The 17,374-nt window shown below is 45.0% G+C and overlaps 1 protein-coding gene across 6 annotated transcripts in view; it reads left to right on the forward strand.

The window, feature by feature from the left end:
• sipa1l2a (signal-induced proliferation-associated 1like 2, genome duplicate a) overlaps window positions 1-17,128 on the forward strand; it is an 81,920-nt gene extending 64,792 nt beyond the window's left edge. For 2 of the 6 annotated variants that reach the window (XM_084949437.1, XM_084949438.1), the window contains exons 14-22: window positions 1,030-1,403; window positions 4,004-4,273; window positions 5,336-5,389; window positions 7,496-7,634; window positions 10,660-10,879; window positions 12,191-12,322; window positions 14,502-14,619; window positions 14,749-14,824; window positions 15,269-17,128. In XM_084949437.1, coding sequence (XP_084805563.1) covers window positions 1,030-1,403; window positions 4,004-4,273; window positions 5,336-5,389; window positions 7,496-7,634; window positions 10,660-10,879; window positions 12,191-12,322; window positions 14,502-14,619; window positions 14,749-14,824; window positions 15,269-15,415 — 1,530 coding nt within the window. In that variant the 3' untranslated portion in view covers window positions 15,416-17,128. The remainder of the gene's footprint in view (window positions 1-1,029; window positions 1,404-4,003; window positions 4,274-5,335; window positions 5,390-7,495; window positions 7,635-10,659; window positions 10,880-12,190; window positions 12,323-14,501; window positions 14,620-14,748; window positions 14,825-15,268) is intronic. The other 4 variants (XM_084949440.1, XM_084949439.1, XM_084949442.1 and 1 more) reach the window with 4 other exon arrangements.
• The last annotated feature ends 246 nt before the right edge of the window (window positions 17,129-17,374 follow it).

The raw sequence follows: 17,374 nt of genomic DNA on the forward strand, positions 1-17,374 counted from the left end.
GACCTGCTATATCCCACAACTGTTTCAGGCTGAGCTCAGATTGCCCTTGTTTATGGGCTTTGCTGCAATCAGTTCAATTGGGGCATTCAGTCAGATGTTCATGTTGTCCCCTCTAGACGCTCTTTGCATTTATCACTTTCCCTTCATCAGCATGCTAACGGAAATCTCATCTCATCACTGTTTCAGGTTGTTTCATGCGTTTCTAGGACACTTTTTCCTTGAAGGTTGAATATATTAAGTGTTTTAGCCCCTCGTTTCTCCTTTCTCTATATTCTCCCCACCCCCTCTGATTTATGGTTATTTTGCCCAGCACTGCCTTCCTTTTTTCTTTCTCCTCAGATGCTGGAGGCTGGCTAATGCACCTAAACAACATGTTTTGGTGTTTTCCACCACTGTTGGAAGTGGATAAAAAATTAAACCATTTTCTTTGCACTGTACATCTCTAATGTACTGAGCCTGCTTTTTCAACTGTTTTTTCTATGCTGTGACTAAAATCAATAATTTAGCAGTAAATCATAGTAAAGATGACATCGCAGAACAAACCTTTGTAATTCATGGCTTAATTTCTAAAATAAGGCGTAGATGTTGATCCCAATGGTTTGAAACTGATGATGCACATTGGAATAAGTTAATGTGACCTTAAATGTATTTGAGCTTGAGGGATAAAAGAGCTAAAAAAACCAAAAAACAAAGCTTATGATCATCTGGATTCCTCAAATAAGCATCACAATTTCAGAGTTTGCACGCAAAGTATGTGACATTCAGCATAGTCTGTTTTTATTCCTGCCTACATATTACTGTCAACTACTTGACAGCATAATGGGCCTCAAGAAAACAAGCTGTTGCCTCAGTCAGGGACACATGACCGTGTGAGGAAGCCTGATGGGTAAACCCCCTCCTTGCCTGGTACGGCAAGAATGTTAAAGCATCCGTAAGAATTATTTGCAGCTGCTGTTTGACCTCATTTGATTTACTGTGTTTCTTTCTCCTTCACCCCTCTCGCTCTCTCCCTCTCTCTCTCTGTGCCAGGCGGGTGATAAAAACTCAAGCCACTCAAGTAGCAACACTCTTTCAAGCAACGCCTCCAGCAACAGTGACGATAAGCACTTTGGCTCTGGGGACCTGATGGACCCCGAGATGCTCGGCCTCACGTACATCAAAGGCGCATCCACTGACAGCGGCATAGACACTAATCCCTGCGTGGCCCCCGGGGCCCGAGTGTTGCTGCAGGGAAGAGTCGGGGAGCAGGGACACCCGTGGGTGTCGGAGCACCACGAGGATGGAGCGTCGGAAGAGGATCATGGGAAAATGTACCTACCGCAGGGCTATGCTTCTGCCATTTTGTCTAGCCATGTGACAGAGGGCAGTATCGGGGACCTGAGCGAGATCTCGTCCCATTCCAGGTACAGCATTTTTGTCCTCATTTGTACAAAACGATTGACTTTGGCTGAGTGTGTGACAAATTAAAGGATAACTTTAAATGGAAGTTGTTGTTGAGTATGCAGCGCTGAACCTTGCCTTAACTGTTATTAGATCTCAAACAAATTTAACACTTAAGTGAGATTTTTGGATGCTTGTCTTAAAATGTGCTTTCTAAATCCATCATGAAAAACGCAGAGCGTCTCATAGACTTCAAGGATTCATGCTCCGCAGCGCTGAAGTTGTTCTGGAGCATGAACACCTTCCTAGGAGGCTTTAACGCTTTCCCCCATAAAGACGACATTTGATGACCTTTTCACACCGCCGTGTATACCAATAAAGATGTGGTTTTATGACCATTGGAGTAGTTTCTGGGTTTTCCCAATAGTAGCTACATAAGCAGAGACTACCCTCAGTAACTCCTGATGCAAACAGTCATTTTGTTCTATAAGCAGGCCTGAAATATGACCTAAAACCTCTCAGTCCAGAAGCTCCTAGTAGGCTTTCAAGGGATAAAAAGTTTACAGTCAATTACAGCACTCTGTTTTTCTTTGCTGTGGTCAAATAGTTTTTCCTGGTGTGGCTTAATTCCATCTTTTGGGGTCATTGATTTGCCTCCTGTGAACTTTCAAACACCCCCTTTTTTAAATGGCTCTCGGCAAAATCCACTATATTCCACCACGTAGATGTTTTCAGGCCCACTATCTGTTGAACACATGCAGAGACAAACACATGCACAAAAGGAAGGTTTCTGGCTGTTAACTGACCTTTTCACCCAGCCGTGCCCCCTCTCTGCTGACACACAGTCTGGATCATCCAGTTGTGCTGAAAGCTCCTGGTCGGTGTTGCTGTCAGGCCGAGGCAACATCAGGAGGCTCATCACACTATCCTTTAAGTCCTCCTTACCTGACCTGGGCCCATCTGGGAAAGAGAAATGGTGTCATTGAAGGTCGGCCCTGAAGCCACTCAGTCTGTCTGTATGAAGCAGCACGGGTGACCATTTGTTGATGTCATATAGGATTATGGTCCCCCAGTCTGTTGAGATCATTGACCTGTTTGGGGGGTATGAAGAAGTAACCGTGCCAGGATATCACTCAGAAATGAGAAAAGAGCCCATGCCATCACCTTGACTGCTCTGATGCTTCCCACCTTTTATGTAATGGTCTTTGACACCCGAGTGTCATCTGAGCAAACAGTGAAGCAGCAGGAGCACATTTGCAGGGTGTGGCACAGATGGGCATGAATATGGAAACACAGTGTGTTGTGCCTCCAGCCAGCTCTCATGTCTTTAGGGTGTTTTAGAAGAATGTTTGAGTAGCAAAACCCTAACGTCTTTTATGGACCTAAATCTGAGATCCATCTCTGCAGCTAATAGATGAATCCTAATTAGGCAAAAACAAAAAAAACAGACACACACACAAACTATCCACTTTTATATTAATTATGGAAATAATGAAGGACGCTGTAGCAGATGTGAGACTGTGTATGGAGAGGGGGAGTGCTTAAATGTGAAAGGCCAATGGAAGATAAAGGAGGAAAGAAAGCAAAGCAAGGCAGCGTTCATTACCTGATGCATGGCTCATTTTCACATCACTGCAGAGTGTGACATCGCCATCCTTTATCATCTTGCATATTATTTGGATAGAGGCAAAGCATTTACACATTTGAGGAATCACAGAAAGTAAAGCGATATAAAAACACCATTCAGTCGAGATGAATGCTGTACAGCTGTGTGTATTTGACCTTTTGATCATAACTTCAAGGGTCACCTTCCCCAGTTAACAAAAATAATAGTATTTTCCTCGTGGCATGCAGTTATTTTATTTTGTGTTTGCTCGTAAGCCTGTAAATCAGCCTAAGGCACAGCATTGTAAATAAGCAGAAAATGCCTCCATGTGATTTGAGTGCACTGACCCTTTAATGTGTTTTGTCAGTTGATATTTGACTAAATACTGAAAGGACAAAGTTCAGGGGGAATATTCACATGACAAACTGCAACCGAATCCTCTTCCAGTGTGGGTAATTTGATGTTTTTAGATTAAAAGGGGGCTTATTGCCCTCATGAACAGCTCCATATTTTTTAGGAAACTACGCAAGTAGCTTTGCGTGATTCACATGATTCAAAATATTCATAATCAGTACTTATCTTATATCGGGCCTTAGTGCCTTTTAAATTGATCCTCTGTCTGAGCTGTTTGAACTCCTCCCTCTGTAAAAGCCAGCTTTCTTCCTTCCTTTCTTTGTTGCCCCACAGAAACAGACAGTTTGAGCCTACATATGTTCACCCTTGTAACAGGATACAAATGACAGAGAATAAGGAAAAGCGTAGCGACCCCGGCAGCATGGAGACCATTCGTAAACCATTTTCCGTTTAAAGAAGTCATCCTAATAGGTCGTTTCTATACGCCTGACATGTTGCTAGCACCATTTCTATTGCTAATGCTTGTTTATGTTTTTGTTATGATTTTGCCTTTTTTTGTTTCTGTTTTTAAATTCATTCATTTTGTGGTCACTTTTGAGTTATGTTATGCCTTTTTTTTTTGTTTGTTTTCTTTTTCTTTTTTTCTTTCTGCTGTTTGATCAGTGGCTCACACCACTCTGGCAGTCCCCTGGCCCGTGGTGCCAGATACTGTATGTCTGCTGACTCCTCCAAGGTGTACACCATCCCCCAGACCAGCAGCTCAGGGCCAGAGCTGGTACAGGGGTCCGGGCTTGGGCCCGGCTCAGAGGCTTGTGGACAGGCACGCACACAGTCCAGTTGCAAATTCACAGTGGGCGCGAAGGCGACTGATGATGATGATGATGATGATGCCGCCCACAGCACTGAGGAACCTCCCAACATTTCAGAGTGTGGGTGAGTGTATGTGAGAGTGAAAGCAAGAAGAGCATGTGTGAGAACATCAGCAAATGTGCAAAAAAGCTACAAAAACAAAGAGGTTTCAGCTCACGTGCTTCACAGCGATTTTCACTAGCTAGTAGGCACATTTAAATAAAACACCCTTTAATCGCGCTCTTGTCAGCACATTTTTCTCTGTCTTACTGCTGCATCTCCACCTCAAACCCAACCCCGCGATCAGCCTACACAGAGTGGCCTTGATTGAAGCAGACAGCCACAAAATAAATAAGCTCAGTGAAGCTGCGGACATAATACACTCGGCACATGTCACTTACGGTTATTGATTGCTCCCGTGAAGCCGCGTCCCTGTGGATCGCCAGGCTCGACCATCTCTGCTGGGAGCCAAGCATCAAGACACACACAGGAACACGCACGCTGTCGCACATGTAGTCTGAGGACCCCCATCTGCAGAATAGCCTGTATCGCACAGAAAGAGGAATGTATCCAGTCTGTATGAGCAGTGATGACTGACTGTATCTGTCGGGTGATTAAATGGTTTTGCTGTAGAGAACAGAGAGCCATTGATGGTGAAAGCGAAACAGCTTTTACGGTGTGAGAGTAGCCATGTGTGTGTGTCTGTCTGTGTGCACTGATTTGGAGGATGTTTGCGAGCGGGGCGTGTTTTGGAAGAGAGAGTGTGAGATTTTGCCCTGGAAGGAACCCCGTGCTCCAGCTCCTAAGTAATTTCATTTAGGCTGTGAAATTTGCTACTTACGGTTGTGTGATTGATCGTATGCACTGAAGTCATCTTCTGCCGACTTATGAAAAAGCTCCGTAATTCAGTTACCCACCCCATTGTTTGTTTATATATTCCTACCGTTTTATTTCATCTTACATAACAGCGCCTCGTGATAAATGGCCTAATATTACTCACAGATATTGTCCTAACATAATGAAGTTTCTCTTTCCCCCAATTCTAAAAAGTTTTCTCATTTGTTCTAACGCTGTGTGTAAGGCTGGATGTGTAACAGTGCTTCTAACGGTGGGCTCTTTCTTTCTTGCTTCTGCTTCTTGTTTCAGAGGAGCGGAAAGCTTGTTAACCTTCCTTCTCACAATGCTGTCTGAGCGTTCAAGGTACACAGTTAAGAGTGAACCCTGTGGTCCTGATCTGACACCGCCTGCTTACCCCGCACACTGCCCTGCCCTCTTTGTACCCCCCACTCCTCCTCATGCAGGTGTCAAGTGCTGGTTCTGCCTTGTGGACCATGCTCAAAGTGGACAGCAACCAGCTGTGCATGAGTGACTGTGACATTTCCACTACAGATTCATACTGCTGTGTACTGTCCATCTAATATCTTAAATCTCTATTAGAAGTTAAATTTTAATAACCACAACCAAAGCTATCATCACAATTGCTTCCCTTTGGTTATGTTTCGTCTGGGACAGAGTATTCCCAGCTTTATACATGCATATTATAGCTATGACTCCACCTCACATTATCTGAAGGCCAATAGAAACACTTTTCTATCTGCGATTAAACTATTTGCTTCTCTCTGAGTGCTGTGAACCATTTTAGCTCTGCATATTGGCCAGCTAACTTATGAGCGTGGAGAAATATTTGAGTCAGTCCAGATACTGGAAGGCATGGTGGTGTGGCGGTTAGCAGCGTCACCTCACATCAAGAATGAGGCCCTGCCTTCAAATCCAGAGCAAACTCTTAAATAGCTGTAGGTGTAAAAATTGTCATTCTCTCTGTTAGCAGAGTGACAGACTAGCGCCCTGCCCAGGTTGTGTACCCTGTGTTACCCCCATGACAACCTCACATTGGCATGACAGACAATGAATTGAATGGTTGGATGGCTGGTTACATTATTATGTTTTTCTCCACTGTTAGAGTCTTTAGCCCAAAAGAAAAAAAACAAAAAAGCTTGTGCACCACTGCATCTATGGCTTGTCCATGATAGGAGAAACGAAAGAAGGCATCACAATATTAAGCAACAAACAACTATCAACACTTATACTTCCTTCTCTTTTGGATCTCTCTGCTGTTTTTAACTGGACTAAGTCTAAAATCATTTTATCATCTTTTTCACAAACTCTCAGACTTTGTATTAAAAACAGGTGGATGAAAACGTACCTTCTTTCTTTTTCACTGCCCCTTGAGAAGTTAATTATACACTGTAGGCATTTAACAGATGCCAGTGCACAGCAGAGTAATATTTAACTCCAAAGATGAGGGCTTTAATGTTGTTCCAGTTTTCTCATAATTATGGCTCAATTACTTTGGGCGAAAATGGACAGGTCAAGGTAAAGTGGGAAAACAGAGGACTTTTTGCTGCAGTTTTTGGCATCAAACAACGAGTGTACAAAATTCAGTTAACTGCACTTATTTTTCTGCCAAACAGAATAGAGCAAACACGGTACATATATTTAGGAACTGTTCTCCGTGTTGCCAAAAGCTTAATACAGTGCGGCTCTGAGCAACAGTGTCTGGAGGTAGCCGTCATAACTAGGCTGTCCCATCGTCTAACCAGGGAGCGTCTGAGCGAAGCTCCCTGCGGCCACCTAACAGCCTGCCAACAGCACTCAGTGTGTCAAGCTCAGGCTGCTCACTTAAAGCAGAGGTCTCACAGCCACATGACTTCACCAGCCTGGTTGGGCACATCTTCCGTGCCCTGTAACCTCCCCTGTAAACTCTCCACACCCTCAGAATCATTTAAATGTTCTCAGACAAAACCCTGCTGACAACCACACTGCTAACAAACATGTCACCTCTTGTGGGTCCTTCTCCAGCCCTGTCTAACAGCTCTCACGTCTCCCTCTGTTGTTGTTGTTGTTGTGAACACTCCTTTAGTTGGTGCTTTCCACTTGTTTCTGGAAGTCATTTCTGTCCCAAACCCTTGTTTTCCCTTCTACCTCTCACAGTGCTTGGCTAGATTTTATTTGCAGCCTGTGTAATCATGGTTTTGGCACAGTGATGTGGAACAGGGTAAGATTTGGAAATAAGTTCCCTCCCTTGGTCCTTTTCCATCCCCGTTATCCTGCATTCACCTGACTAGCATGGAGCAGGGAAGCGCCTGATGTTGGCATGATAAGACGGATCCCTGTCCCTGTTCTCTAAGTAGCCGGGATTACCTCTGAACCCAAGCTGTGATGGCTCCAAGGCTGCTCCCCTTGGGATGTATTTGTGTCACCCTAGTGATGAGCCATGCTCTTCTTTGCCCTCTGTGTCATCTACAGGCAGTTGTACGCACAAGAGGCCGCATGCCGGCTCCAGGCCACTGAGCGGGATGGAAAATCTCTGCAGAGACTCTCGAAAGAGGAATACATTAAAATGATGCTGCCCGACAGCCCACCAGGAGAAGACAGGAGTCGCAAGGTGAGGGCATTAATGAAACCCTAACCTCTAATTTATCATTATGATGATGTCCTGTGTAATATGCAAATAAATGTCACTTCACAATTCTGTTATTATACTGACACGATGTATCTACAAAAACCTCAGACTTCCTCCTTTTGAATAAATCCAGCGCAGAACCAGACCTGAAAATCTCTTGCTGGGAATCCAGTGAAAGCAGGACAAACATCTGCTGGCACTGCTGATAAGATTCCTCCCTCTCTCTCTCTCTCTCTGGACACAGGACCCTTTCAGTCACCACTGACTGGCACAGTGTTTGGTTAATTTAATTTCTAACAAGGGGCTGAGTTTACTCAGTCGGGATGTCATGGATTAAAGGCAGGAAGTTCCAGAGAGCACATCGATGTTTGATGTTTCTGGGTCCTGCAGTCTCTATTAATTGCATCTCGAGTTCCCTGCACCATCCCCCCCATCCATTATCTACCAGGAAGGGACTCTGGAGATGTACAAATGGGTTATTTTTGGACGCTGCTCAATTCTAATACAAATGCACTTCAGTTCCCTGGAGAAGACGGGCATGTCCTCTGGCACAGACAGGCCTCGTCCCTAACACGAAGCAGCAGTCCACTGATTCGTTTGTCTTGCCTCCAACCATCGAGCTTACGGTTTACAAAATCTGGCGCTTGCAAGACAACTAGGCAGCGTCAGCACCTGTCTCAAATGAAAGCATGCGTGTTGAGCTTGTTTGGATACACATAATATTGATGTAGTTTTGCTTCCCACGAATAAAGAAAGTAGCCAGTACAAAGGTGCACTGATTGTCAGATTCACCGAGCAACAGGACCTCTGTTGTCACACTCTCCTGTCAGATTCGGTGTGATAATGTAGTACGTGGAGCAACAATCTGGGAGGGCACGGGGCCAGGCACTCCAAAGCATATACACATATGTTCCCAATAAACACATACTGTTCTTTTCTGGGAGCAGCTTCACTGTGTTTTCAGTCATCAGCTGGCACATAAAGACATCAAATCACAGTAATTATACGGTGCTGGAAACACGGTTGGTTTATTTCTAATTCTTATATAAAACAGTCTGACCTGATGATTTGCCAGTTAATGAAACAGATTCTATAGTAAAGGTTAACGCATGTGTCATTTCCGGTACTCGCCCGTGGCCTTTCTTTGTGTGGCTGAGCAGGTGCAGACAGATTTTCCTTGCCAGCCACAGTGTCCGCTGGGACGACCTTCTATGGACAGGCAGACCATTGTGTGGCTGACGTAAAGGAAAGGCCGTTCACAGCTTATTTGCCCACAGTGTTCCTCTTTTGAACCTCCTGTGGGAAAGACAGAAAAACGATTTGAAAAGGTGGTTGTCCAACACATCCTCCCGAGTGGCACGTCATCGGGTCTTTGTTTGGTGCGGGCAGTGAAGGAAAAAAAAGTCGGGAAAATCAGGAATATCTAGGTGGATGTGCCACTGCTGCTTTGACTGATAAGAGTGTTGCTGCTCTACAAAAGAATTCAAAGCCCGTACAGCCCCAAAGCAGGCTGAGACTGTTGCCAGCTGAGGTGGATTTAGGCATACTATAATAGTCAATAATCTTGCAGGTTTTATTAATACAGTATTTTCTCCAAATGTGCACAGCAGGTACAGTTAACCAGTGCCAGGATGTGTTCAGAGAGCTTGTTTTGATGTACTAAATAGATGGCTTTATAAAGAAAAACATTAAGCCCAATTGGAATTGCTTTCATTTGCCGTGACTCCATTTATGGATGCTCTAAATCTGCGCTCTTATGCTTTATATAGGATCAGCAAATCCTGTTTTAAAGTTGTTTTGATGAGCGAGAGCCTCGAGAGTCTAATCTTGTAAAGTTGGGTGGGAAAACTTGCAATAAGAGACAACCTTGTCAAGCTAAAGCCTCTGAGGTGGTCTTTAGAGGCAGTAGATGTGCGTTGCTTTGAATTCCTGTATATATTTCTCACTTTAAAGACAGACAAGATGTTTGTTAAATTCTCACCGTGGGATTTGTCTTTGAAATGGAGATGGCTGGGTGTTGGCTTTGCGGGTTTACTAGTCTAGTGTAGGTTACAGCTGGGAAGCAAGGGGAGACGTTTACCCATCTGGCCAAATGCTCCGCATATCATTTGTGGCTACTTTTGATGTCACTGCTGCTGCATTTATGTTAGCTGAACAGCAACATAATGGATGGGATCTGGCTTTGTGGTTTTCTGGGTTTAAAGAGGAGATGCTCTGTCAAAACTGTGGCCAGCTGTAACACAGTGGTGTCTTTGCAGTGATATCCCATGTAATTCTCTCTCCAAAAGACATCCCCTCAGGGTGATGCTACTTTTCAAGCCCTAACAGCTTTTAGAGTTGTTTATTCTGACCTCATGCTCTCTTTGATCACAGCATGCATCATTCTGATTTGGCCCCTGCTTGTCTCTGCTATATGAGCTCTCTAATTGCACTATTATACCAAAAAATTGGAAGGCAGGCAAACTTCAGATGTGCAGACGAACACAAGGCAGAATATTGTTTTATACTTGCTTTTTTGTTTAAGTTAAATTACCCACAATTATCCTTGTAATTGTCCAGATGTCAGTCTCACACATATATACGACACTGTGGTTAGTCCACCCAGTTGTCTGTATCCTCCTCACCATCTTAAAGACTTCTTGACTGCCTCCTCATATTTTTTTCCTTTCCGTCTCGCTTTGTGAAACCTGCACTCTGCTTTAGCATTAAACTCAGCGACTACTTGTTGCCACATTGCAGTGGCTTCTGTCACCACCTCCTCCAGCCCTGTTATTCCCCGTCTTCCAGATGCTTTCCAGCTGTGCTCAATCCAACTGCATTTTCCTGAACGCATAGACTGTAAATGATTCCTGCCACCTCTCCCCCGGATGTTCCCCGTTTAGCCCACCCAGTTGCCCAACCGTGTATCGCCTCCTGTGCCGAGGAAAGGCAGAGCATGGGGAATGTGCATCTAGGATTGTTTTCTTTGTTATGAGTAATGGTTGACAAATTGTTCTGATCTTCTCAGGTATCAGCAGTGGACAGCTTGTCCCCCAGACGCTCGCTGTACCGAACGCTGTCCGACGAGAGCGTGTCCAGTAACCGGAAAGGCTCGTCGTACGCCAGCTCGCACAGCTCCATGCTGGACCAAGCCATGCCTAACGACATCCTATTCAGCACCACCCCACCTTACCACAGCACGCTGCCGCCTCGCATGATCCACAACCAGGGCGCGTCCAACCTGCGGAGTAAGTACAGGCAACGAAACGCTCGACGGGCCGGCTCGGTGAAAAAACACACAAACAGAAGACAGGAAGGCTAATACACACTTTTCTCAATGACGCTGCTGGATTATCAATCCTCTTCTCTGGCACCGGATAAGAGCCAGGATATCGAGACTCGTTCAAAGAGCCACTTGAGTCCTTGCTGATATCATAAGCACAACTGGTACACACTCCAGCAGCACTCCTCAATATAGCCATGTAATTGGAAATGGGTGAGGCTGCTCGCTACTTGCAAGGGACCTGCCGCTCCGTCTGCATTAAGCAGACACCTGTCACTGCTGGCTAATATTCCCTGCTCCACTGTCTCCCAGCATCCACTGAATATGTATTAGCGATGAGAGGTGTGATATGTCCTGCCTGCTGCTTTAGGATCTCTGACATGAACATGCCTATTTTTCCATGAGGAATGTCACAATGTCTGTCATACATAATGTTTCATTCACTCATCAGTCCCTGCCAGCCACCCCTCTCTGTCCCTCCTGTCTCATTTTCGTACCATCCCTTTTCCATCTCCCGCTGCTGTCCTTAGATAGAAAATGGCTTTTGGAAAGATGTTTTTTTTTTCTCTTCGGCCTCTTCTGCCTGTCAGTCTGATGGATTCCTGATTGTTTTGAAGGGTAGTTGAGAGCACAGGCTCTCCCTTTCCCGTACTGAAGCAGCCCCAATTTTGTAAACAGTGAATTACTCAAGCTCCAAGACGCTGGGTAAATTGAAAGGAGAGTGTCAGCGTCACCTCAAGCTCTCTGTGTCTCTTCTCTGCTTCTCCACTCATGCTTTTCTAAATGCCTCTCTGCAGAGTGGGAGCTTGTTTATTGCATTCTCTGTCTTTCAGGGCTGAGAGGGGGGGAGGGCAGGAGGGACAGAGGGGAGGGAAAGGAGTTATTGATTGAAACATGAAGACATTCACTTAGACAAGTCGTTTATCGCCCCTCAGACAGCTACTCGCGAGTGCCACACAGAGAAGGTGGTTTTAATGTGACTCTTGCCTATCATGCTGTTACACAAATCCAGAACTTGGCTTTTCAAAAGGTTCCCAACCTGCTGGAGGATTTCGCCAGATGAGCGAATATAGATTAGGCGTTTGGCAGGAGTTAGGCTAGACAAAAGCCATCCGCTTCAAATTGTCTCTCTGGCTTCCCCCCCCCCTCACGCCCCCCTCCCCATTCCTTTCCCCTAACCCCTTTTGTCTGATGCAAACTGATGGGTGACTCAACGATTAGCCCTAAACTCAGGCCAGGCCTAGACACTGATCGGCGTGCCTGCCTGTCTCTGCAGATGAGTTTTGGTTCTCTGACGGCTCCTTGGCGGACAGGTCCAAGTTCAGCGACCCGGGCCTCATGCCCCTCCCTGACACTGCCTCTGGGCTGGACTGGTCTCACCTGGTTGATGCAGCACGAGCCTTCGAAGGTAACCAGCCTGGATGAAGCTGCTGGCACCTTGTGTAATCCACTTCTACTCCCCACCCCCTCCTCCTGGCTGCTTAGCGTGTGTGACTGTGTGTTTTGTAATCTGCAAGTGCCCGCTTGCTTGAATGTGCAGATTTGTGTGAGCTATGTGTTTTCTTCTAGTTGCTCCTAAGTGCTTCCGGAGCTTACTTTTGGGAATCCTCCTGCTTTTTGCACCTCTACCCCGGGCCCCTTTGCAATTTCCTATTAAGAACAAAGCCATCATTTCTCAGCACTGACATGGAGCTAATCTTCCCACCATAAGGCCAGCAAGTCATCATTCGGGTTTTCAGAGTGTTGCTGCTTTTCTGTTATGGTTAAGGTTTCGTTTGTTAAGTTTGGGATAATTTATGCTCCCCTCTTGACCACCAGGTCCGAATGTGATCTTCTGAAAGAAACAGACTTTTCCATTTCGGGGGGTTTGTTGGTATTCAGCTCTGGGACAAGAGATTTAGATATGAAGCTTTCATGTAGACTTATAGGTTGTCTTCCTGTCAAAAACTTGAAAAGCTGATTATTTCCCCCCCCTCAATTGTACATTTAAACCACTCATTTGCATCATAATCTCGTTTCTAATTTAAATAGCTTTTTTGGACCAGTCTCATGCCGGTGTATTTCCCATTTATCACAGACCTGCGCACATGCCATGAGTATTTTTTTTTTTTCTTTTTTTCCCACCTTGACCCTGGACCAGTGAGCAGGCAACATAGCATGTAATCATTTGTTTGTCATAATTAAGTCTTTTGTGGGGATTCTCCTTTGATGCATTTCTTACCGCACGGCCCGCAGTCTTGTCATTTAACGAGAGACGAATCAGCAGAGTTGATGCAGAGTCTGAGTGGCAGCGGCAAGGCAGTTGTCACGGCAGCCGCGCTGGCCCAGAAAAAAACGCTGTGTAAACTAGGGGCCTTGTTGCCGAGCAGAAAGTGGCTCGGGGCTGCCATTGTGTCATGTATGTTTAACCAGCTTTGTTTAGAGCCAGTGGGGAAAGAGGCTGGCTTAGATGTAAAGCATTCACAGCATTCATAACCCTTAGTCATGTGGATCCTGAGAGACGGCTCATTTTTATGATGCAAAAAGACAGTTTGGATTGGCTTGCACTATATAAAAAAAACAAACAAACTGAAAAAACAAAAACCACTGTGCTCTCTTTGACTTTTGCAAGAAGCAGCAGATGGAAGTGAAAATAGGCTGCTTTTTTTTTTTTTGTAGATTTGAACAACAAAGCATGTTGGTGCAGTCGCTGAATGCTCTCGCATGCAGTGTGCATTCGCATAGATTCTCTTCTCTGTAATCTGTCTTTCTGTCCAGTAAGTATGAACCCCGGGTCATGTAAAAACGGCAAGCTGCTTTTCTGCACTTGTCTCCGCTTTTCCTAGAAGTCTTTAATCTTTCTGATGCAGCCATCGAATATGAAGGAAGATGTTCATTCATATGCAAATGAAGACTTGCTCTCCCGTCCCTGACTCATCTGAAAAACCAACTTCGGGCTCGGCCAGCTTTTGTCTTCGAGTGGATTAGCTTTCATTTGGGGGCTAAATTAATGGAAGGGTTTCCTTAATCTTTTTCTATGAATATGCAGAACACCCCCCCCCCCCCCCCCCCCCCCCCCCCCCCATCTTTAGCCTCAGATAAGGGCTTGAGAAAGACAGGTTTCTAAAGAAACAAGCATTAGGCCTTAAAACTGAGCAGTCCCCAAGGGTAACATGCCAAGTTTGGGTTTTCCATGGAGCTTTGACAAAGCTTAAGGGCCTGATATGGTAAAACAAGCATGACTGGTGTCTTACAGCTCCCTGGGATCCAGCCCATTATGAGCCAAACAGCTGTCAGAGGAAACTTGGAGGGGTGAGGGCGCTGGAGCAACACCCCAGGGACGGACTTTATCTGTAGTAGTCTAGAAATGCTCTGTTTACTACCTTGTTCCCTGCTGTCCGGTTATAGATCTCTCAGCAAGGCAGGACTGCTTTTGCAAGTGCACTAAACCAGAGCCATCCATTCATACAAGCCATGAATGACTCGTCCCATCCACTCGGGAATGCGTGTGCGAGTGTGTTTATCTGTTCTGTTTTAGTTTAACAGATTTCCTGTTTTTGATGTCAAAGGCAGATTATGACCCATTACTTCACCTGTTCTTTTCCCAGACCAGCGCGTGGCGTCCTTCTGCACCATGACTGACATGCAGCGGGTCGAGGCTCTGCAGATCTCGAGAGAGCTGACCAGACGGGTGGTGGAGGCGGAAGGAGCGGCGCTGGGAGCAGAGTAAGCTTCACTGACACACACACAAGAACTAAGTGAATATTGACTGTTAGCTAAACTGTCATTATTGTTTCATTTCGTGTAAATAAATGACTCTTGGCACCGTCCTCTTCTGTGTTACCCTGCAAACAGCTCCCCCTCCACACTCACTGGCAAAGTCAACCAGTTAGAGGTGATCCTGAGGCAGCTGCAGCACGACCTCAGAAAGGTGAGTCCGCGTCATCCTTTTGTTGATTATGTTTTTGTCACCTTGGTGCGCTCCTTTCGCACATTAGCAAACGACGCACGTCGGTGTCGCACAGCTCAGATGAACAGACACTGAGTAATGCGTGCCCCGAGGTCTGTGTAATACAAACTCATCCACTTAATTCAATATCCCGCTTCCTTTTCTTATTGTGTCCCAGCCCAACGTTTCCCCACCTACACTAATGTGCTTAAAATGGAGAGAGGAAATGCGCTTTTATCAGAACAGAGGAAGGGCTGCTTTGCCATGTTAATGCCTCCCATTTACACCACGCTGACGAAAGACGGATGTTCTTGTAATAGCGGGGCTTTTATCAGCCTCTTTTGTATCCATTTATTTTTTGCCTCATGTGTTTCGCGTTGATTGCGTGTGTTCACGTGTGTGTGTGTGTGTGTGCCCTGTTTTCAGGAGAAAGAGGATAAGGCGATGCTACAGGAAGAGGTGCAGCACCTGAGACAGGACAACATGCGACTGCAGGAGGAGAGCCAGACCGCAGCGGCGCAGCTCAGGAAGTTCACAGAGTGGTTCTTTCACACTATCGACAAGAAACCCTAAGACACAGAGCGAGAGAGGGAGAGAGAAAGCATGATGGCCTTTATTCCTCACGGGCACCCACTCTACTCCTACTTAAGACTCCCAGATGATCCACAGGCAAACAAACTATAAAACAAACCATTACCAGCCCCCAAGAGCAATCAAGACGCTTTCAAACAACCCCATGTTTAGGAGACTATCGTGCAGTCCTGGGTGAGAAACCTGAAACCCCGATCTGGACTTTTACTTTTGGGATCGTCCTCTGTCTGAAGCGCAGGGTCGTGTCTGATTTAACTGGTGAACGAGGCTCTTGGGGAAACACCACCCCCACCTCCATCTCCAGCACTAAAGAGGAATCAAGAAAGACGACCCAGGGCCCCGCCTGTCCACGGGATCTTCTTACAGTAGAGGAATGTAAAGCTCATTTACTGTAGTGAACATATAATCTACCTACGTATGTCGCATCGGTCTACTGTACTGTATACTCAGCCGTACTGTATCATACTGCACACACTGTCACACAGCTGTTTCTGTGCCGGCCGTCACGGACACAGGAAAGTATAGAGGGGCGAGAGGGAGGAGGGGAGGAATGTACTGGACATAATGAAGTGGTACTTACTGTCTGCTTGCACCAAGAGGAATCCACATGTGGCGCTCTTGAAACGTACGGCGGGGAGGGGGGGAAATGAATGTAGCTCAACTGAGATCTTTTTTTTCTTTCTTCTCCTGCTTTCTGGTTTCCAAAGTCGCAAAAGTTTTGAGGTTTGCTGTTTTTCAGACTTTTTGTTTCTGTGTTTTTGTTTTGTTTCTGATGAATTCCACATTTTCCTTTCCTCTGTGTTGTAATGTAGGGTCACATGGCAGTAATTTTGATGTTTTAAAGGTGCTTTTCCCTACGCACATTTGTCACTAGTTTCCCTTCACTGTCACAATGTCCTAGCAATAACAAAGTGGTAGTTACAAAACTGTGTTTTGTTTTGTTTTTTTTATTTAAATTTTTTGTTTTTTAAAAGAAGTTACCACAAGCGTGAAGAGTTCCTGTCGAGTCGCAGTTGTATTTGACGTGTATTTATGAAACAAGGAAGAGACTGTGCCTAAAACTCTTGGTTGTCGGTGGATTGTTTCTCTTTGCTTTTAGTCCTTTTTGTAAACACACGCCTTGTCTGTGGCTCACTGATAGAAGAAAAAAAAAAAGTGTGTGTGTGTGTGTGTGTCAGAGAGAGAGAGAGGTTGTGTGTGTGTGTGTGTGTAGTGTATCACAGGAAAATGTGTTCTTATGCAGTGGTTTCTAGAGCATTAGAGCAAGCGCCAGTGAACCACACTTACAATGCCAAATGTGTTTATTTTCTGTACATACCTGCCACAGAAGTGTCTTGTATTTAACACTATTATTTAAGCTTATTTAACCTAAAGTTGTTTATTTTATTAAGGGTATTTGTTTTGTTTTGTTTTTTTGTTTTTCTCCACTAAGGAGAGATGAAGCTCTGTGTATGTTGTAAAGTGTGTAGCTTGCCGGGGCAAAAAAAAAAGAAAAACAACAACAAAACTATATATTTAAATATATAAATGATGATTTTGGAGATTCCAACATTTGGATGCTGCTAGATTAACAGTTTGCTGGTTTGTATGCTTTTAAAAACTGTCTCTCTCCATGAACTGTCTCATCCCTGGTGAGACATTGGGCGCTTTTTTTGTTTGTTTGTTTTTTTTAAATAAATGTAGTTGTAAAAATAAGTCTTTTGTGCTTCGTCAGTATTTCTTCTCCCAGCCTCGGTACCAAAGCAGCGATTTGAGTTTTTTCAGTCTGGTTCACTGCTACTGCTGTTTGAAGTCTGTTTCAAAGAAATGGTTTCAGGAAATAAGAGAAACTTATTCAGCCTCTTGCCAGGGGTTAGATGAGAAGATGCATGCCACCTATTTACAGTCAAAGAAAGTTTTCACACGACTCTCTGCAGTCCTGTAAAAAGCTAAGCACACTGC

Source organism: Perissodus microlepis, chromosome 13 (genome assembly GCF_051167445.1).
Source record: "Perissodus microlepis isolate ML-2025 ecotype Zambia chromosome 13, ASM5116744v1, whole genome shotgun sequence".
NCBI classification, from domain to species: domain Eukaryota; kingdom Metazoa; phylum Chordata; class Actinopteri; order Cichliformes; family Cichlidae; genus Perissodus; species Perissodus microlepis.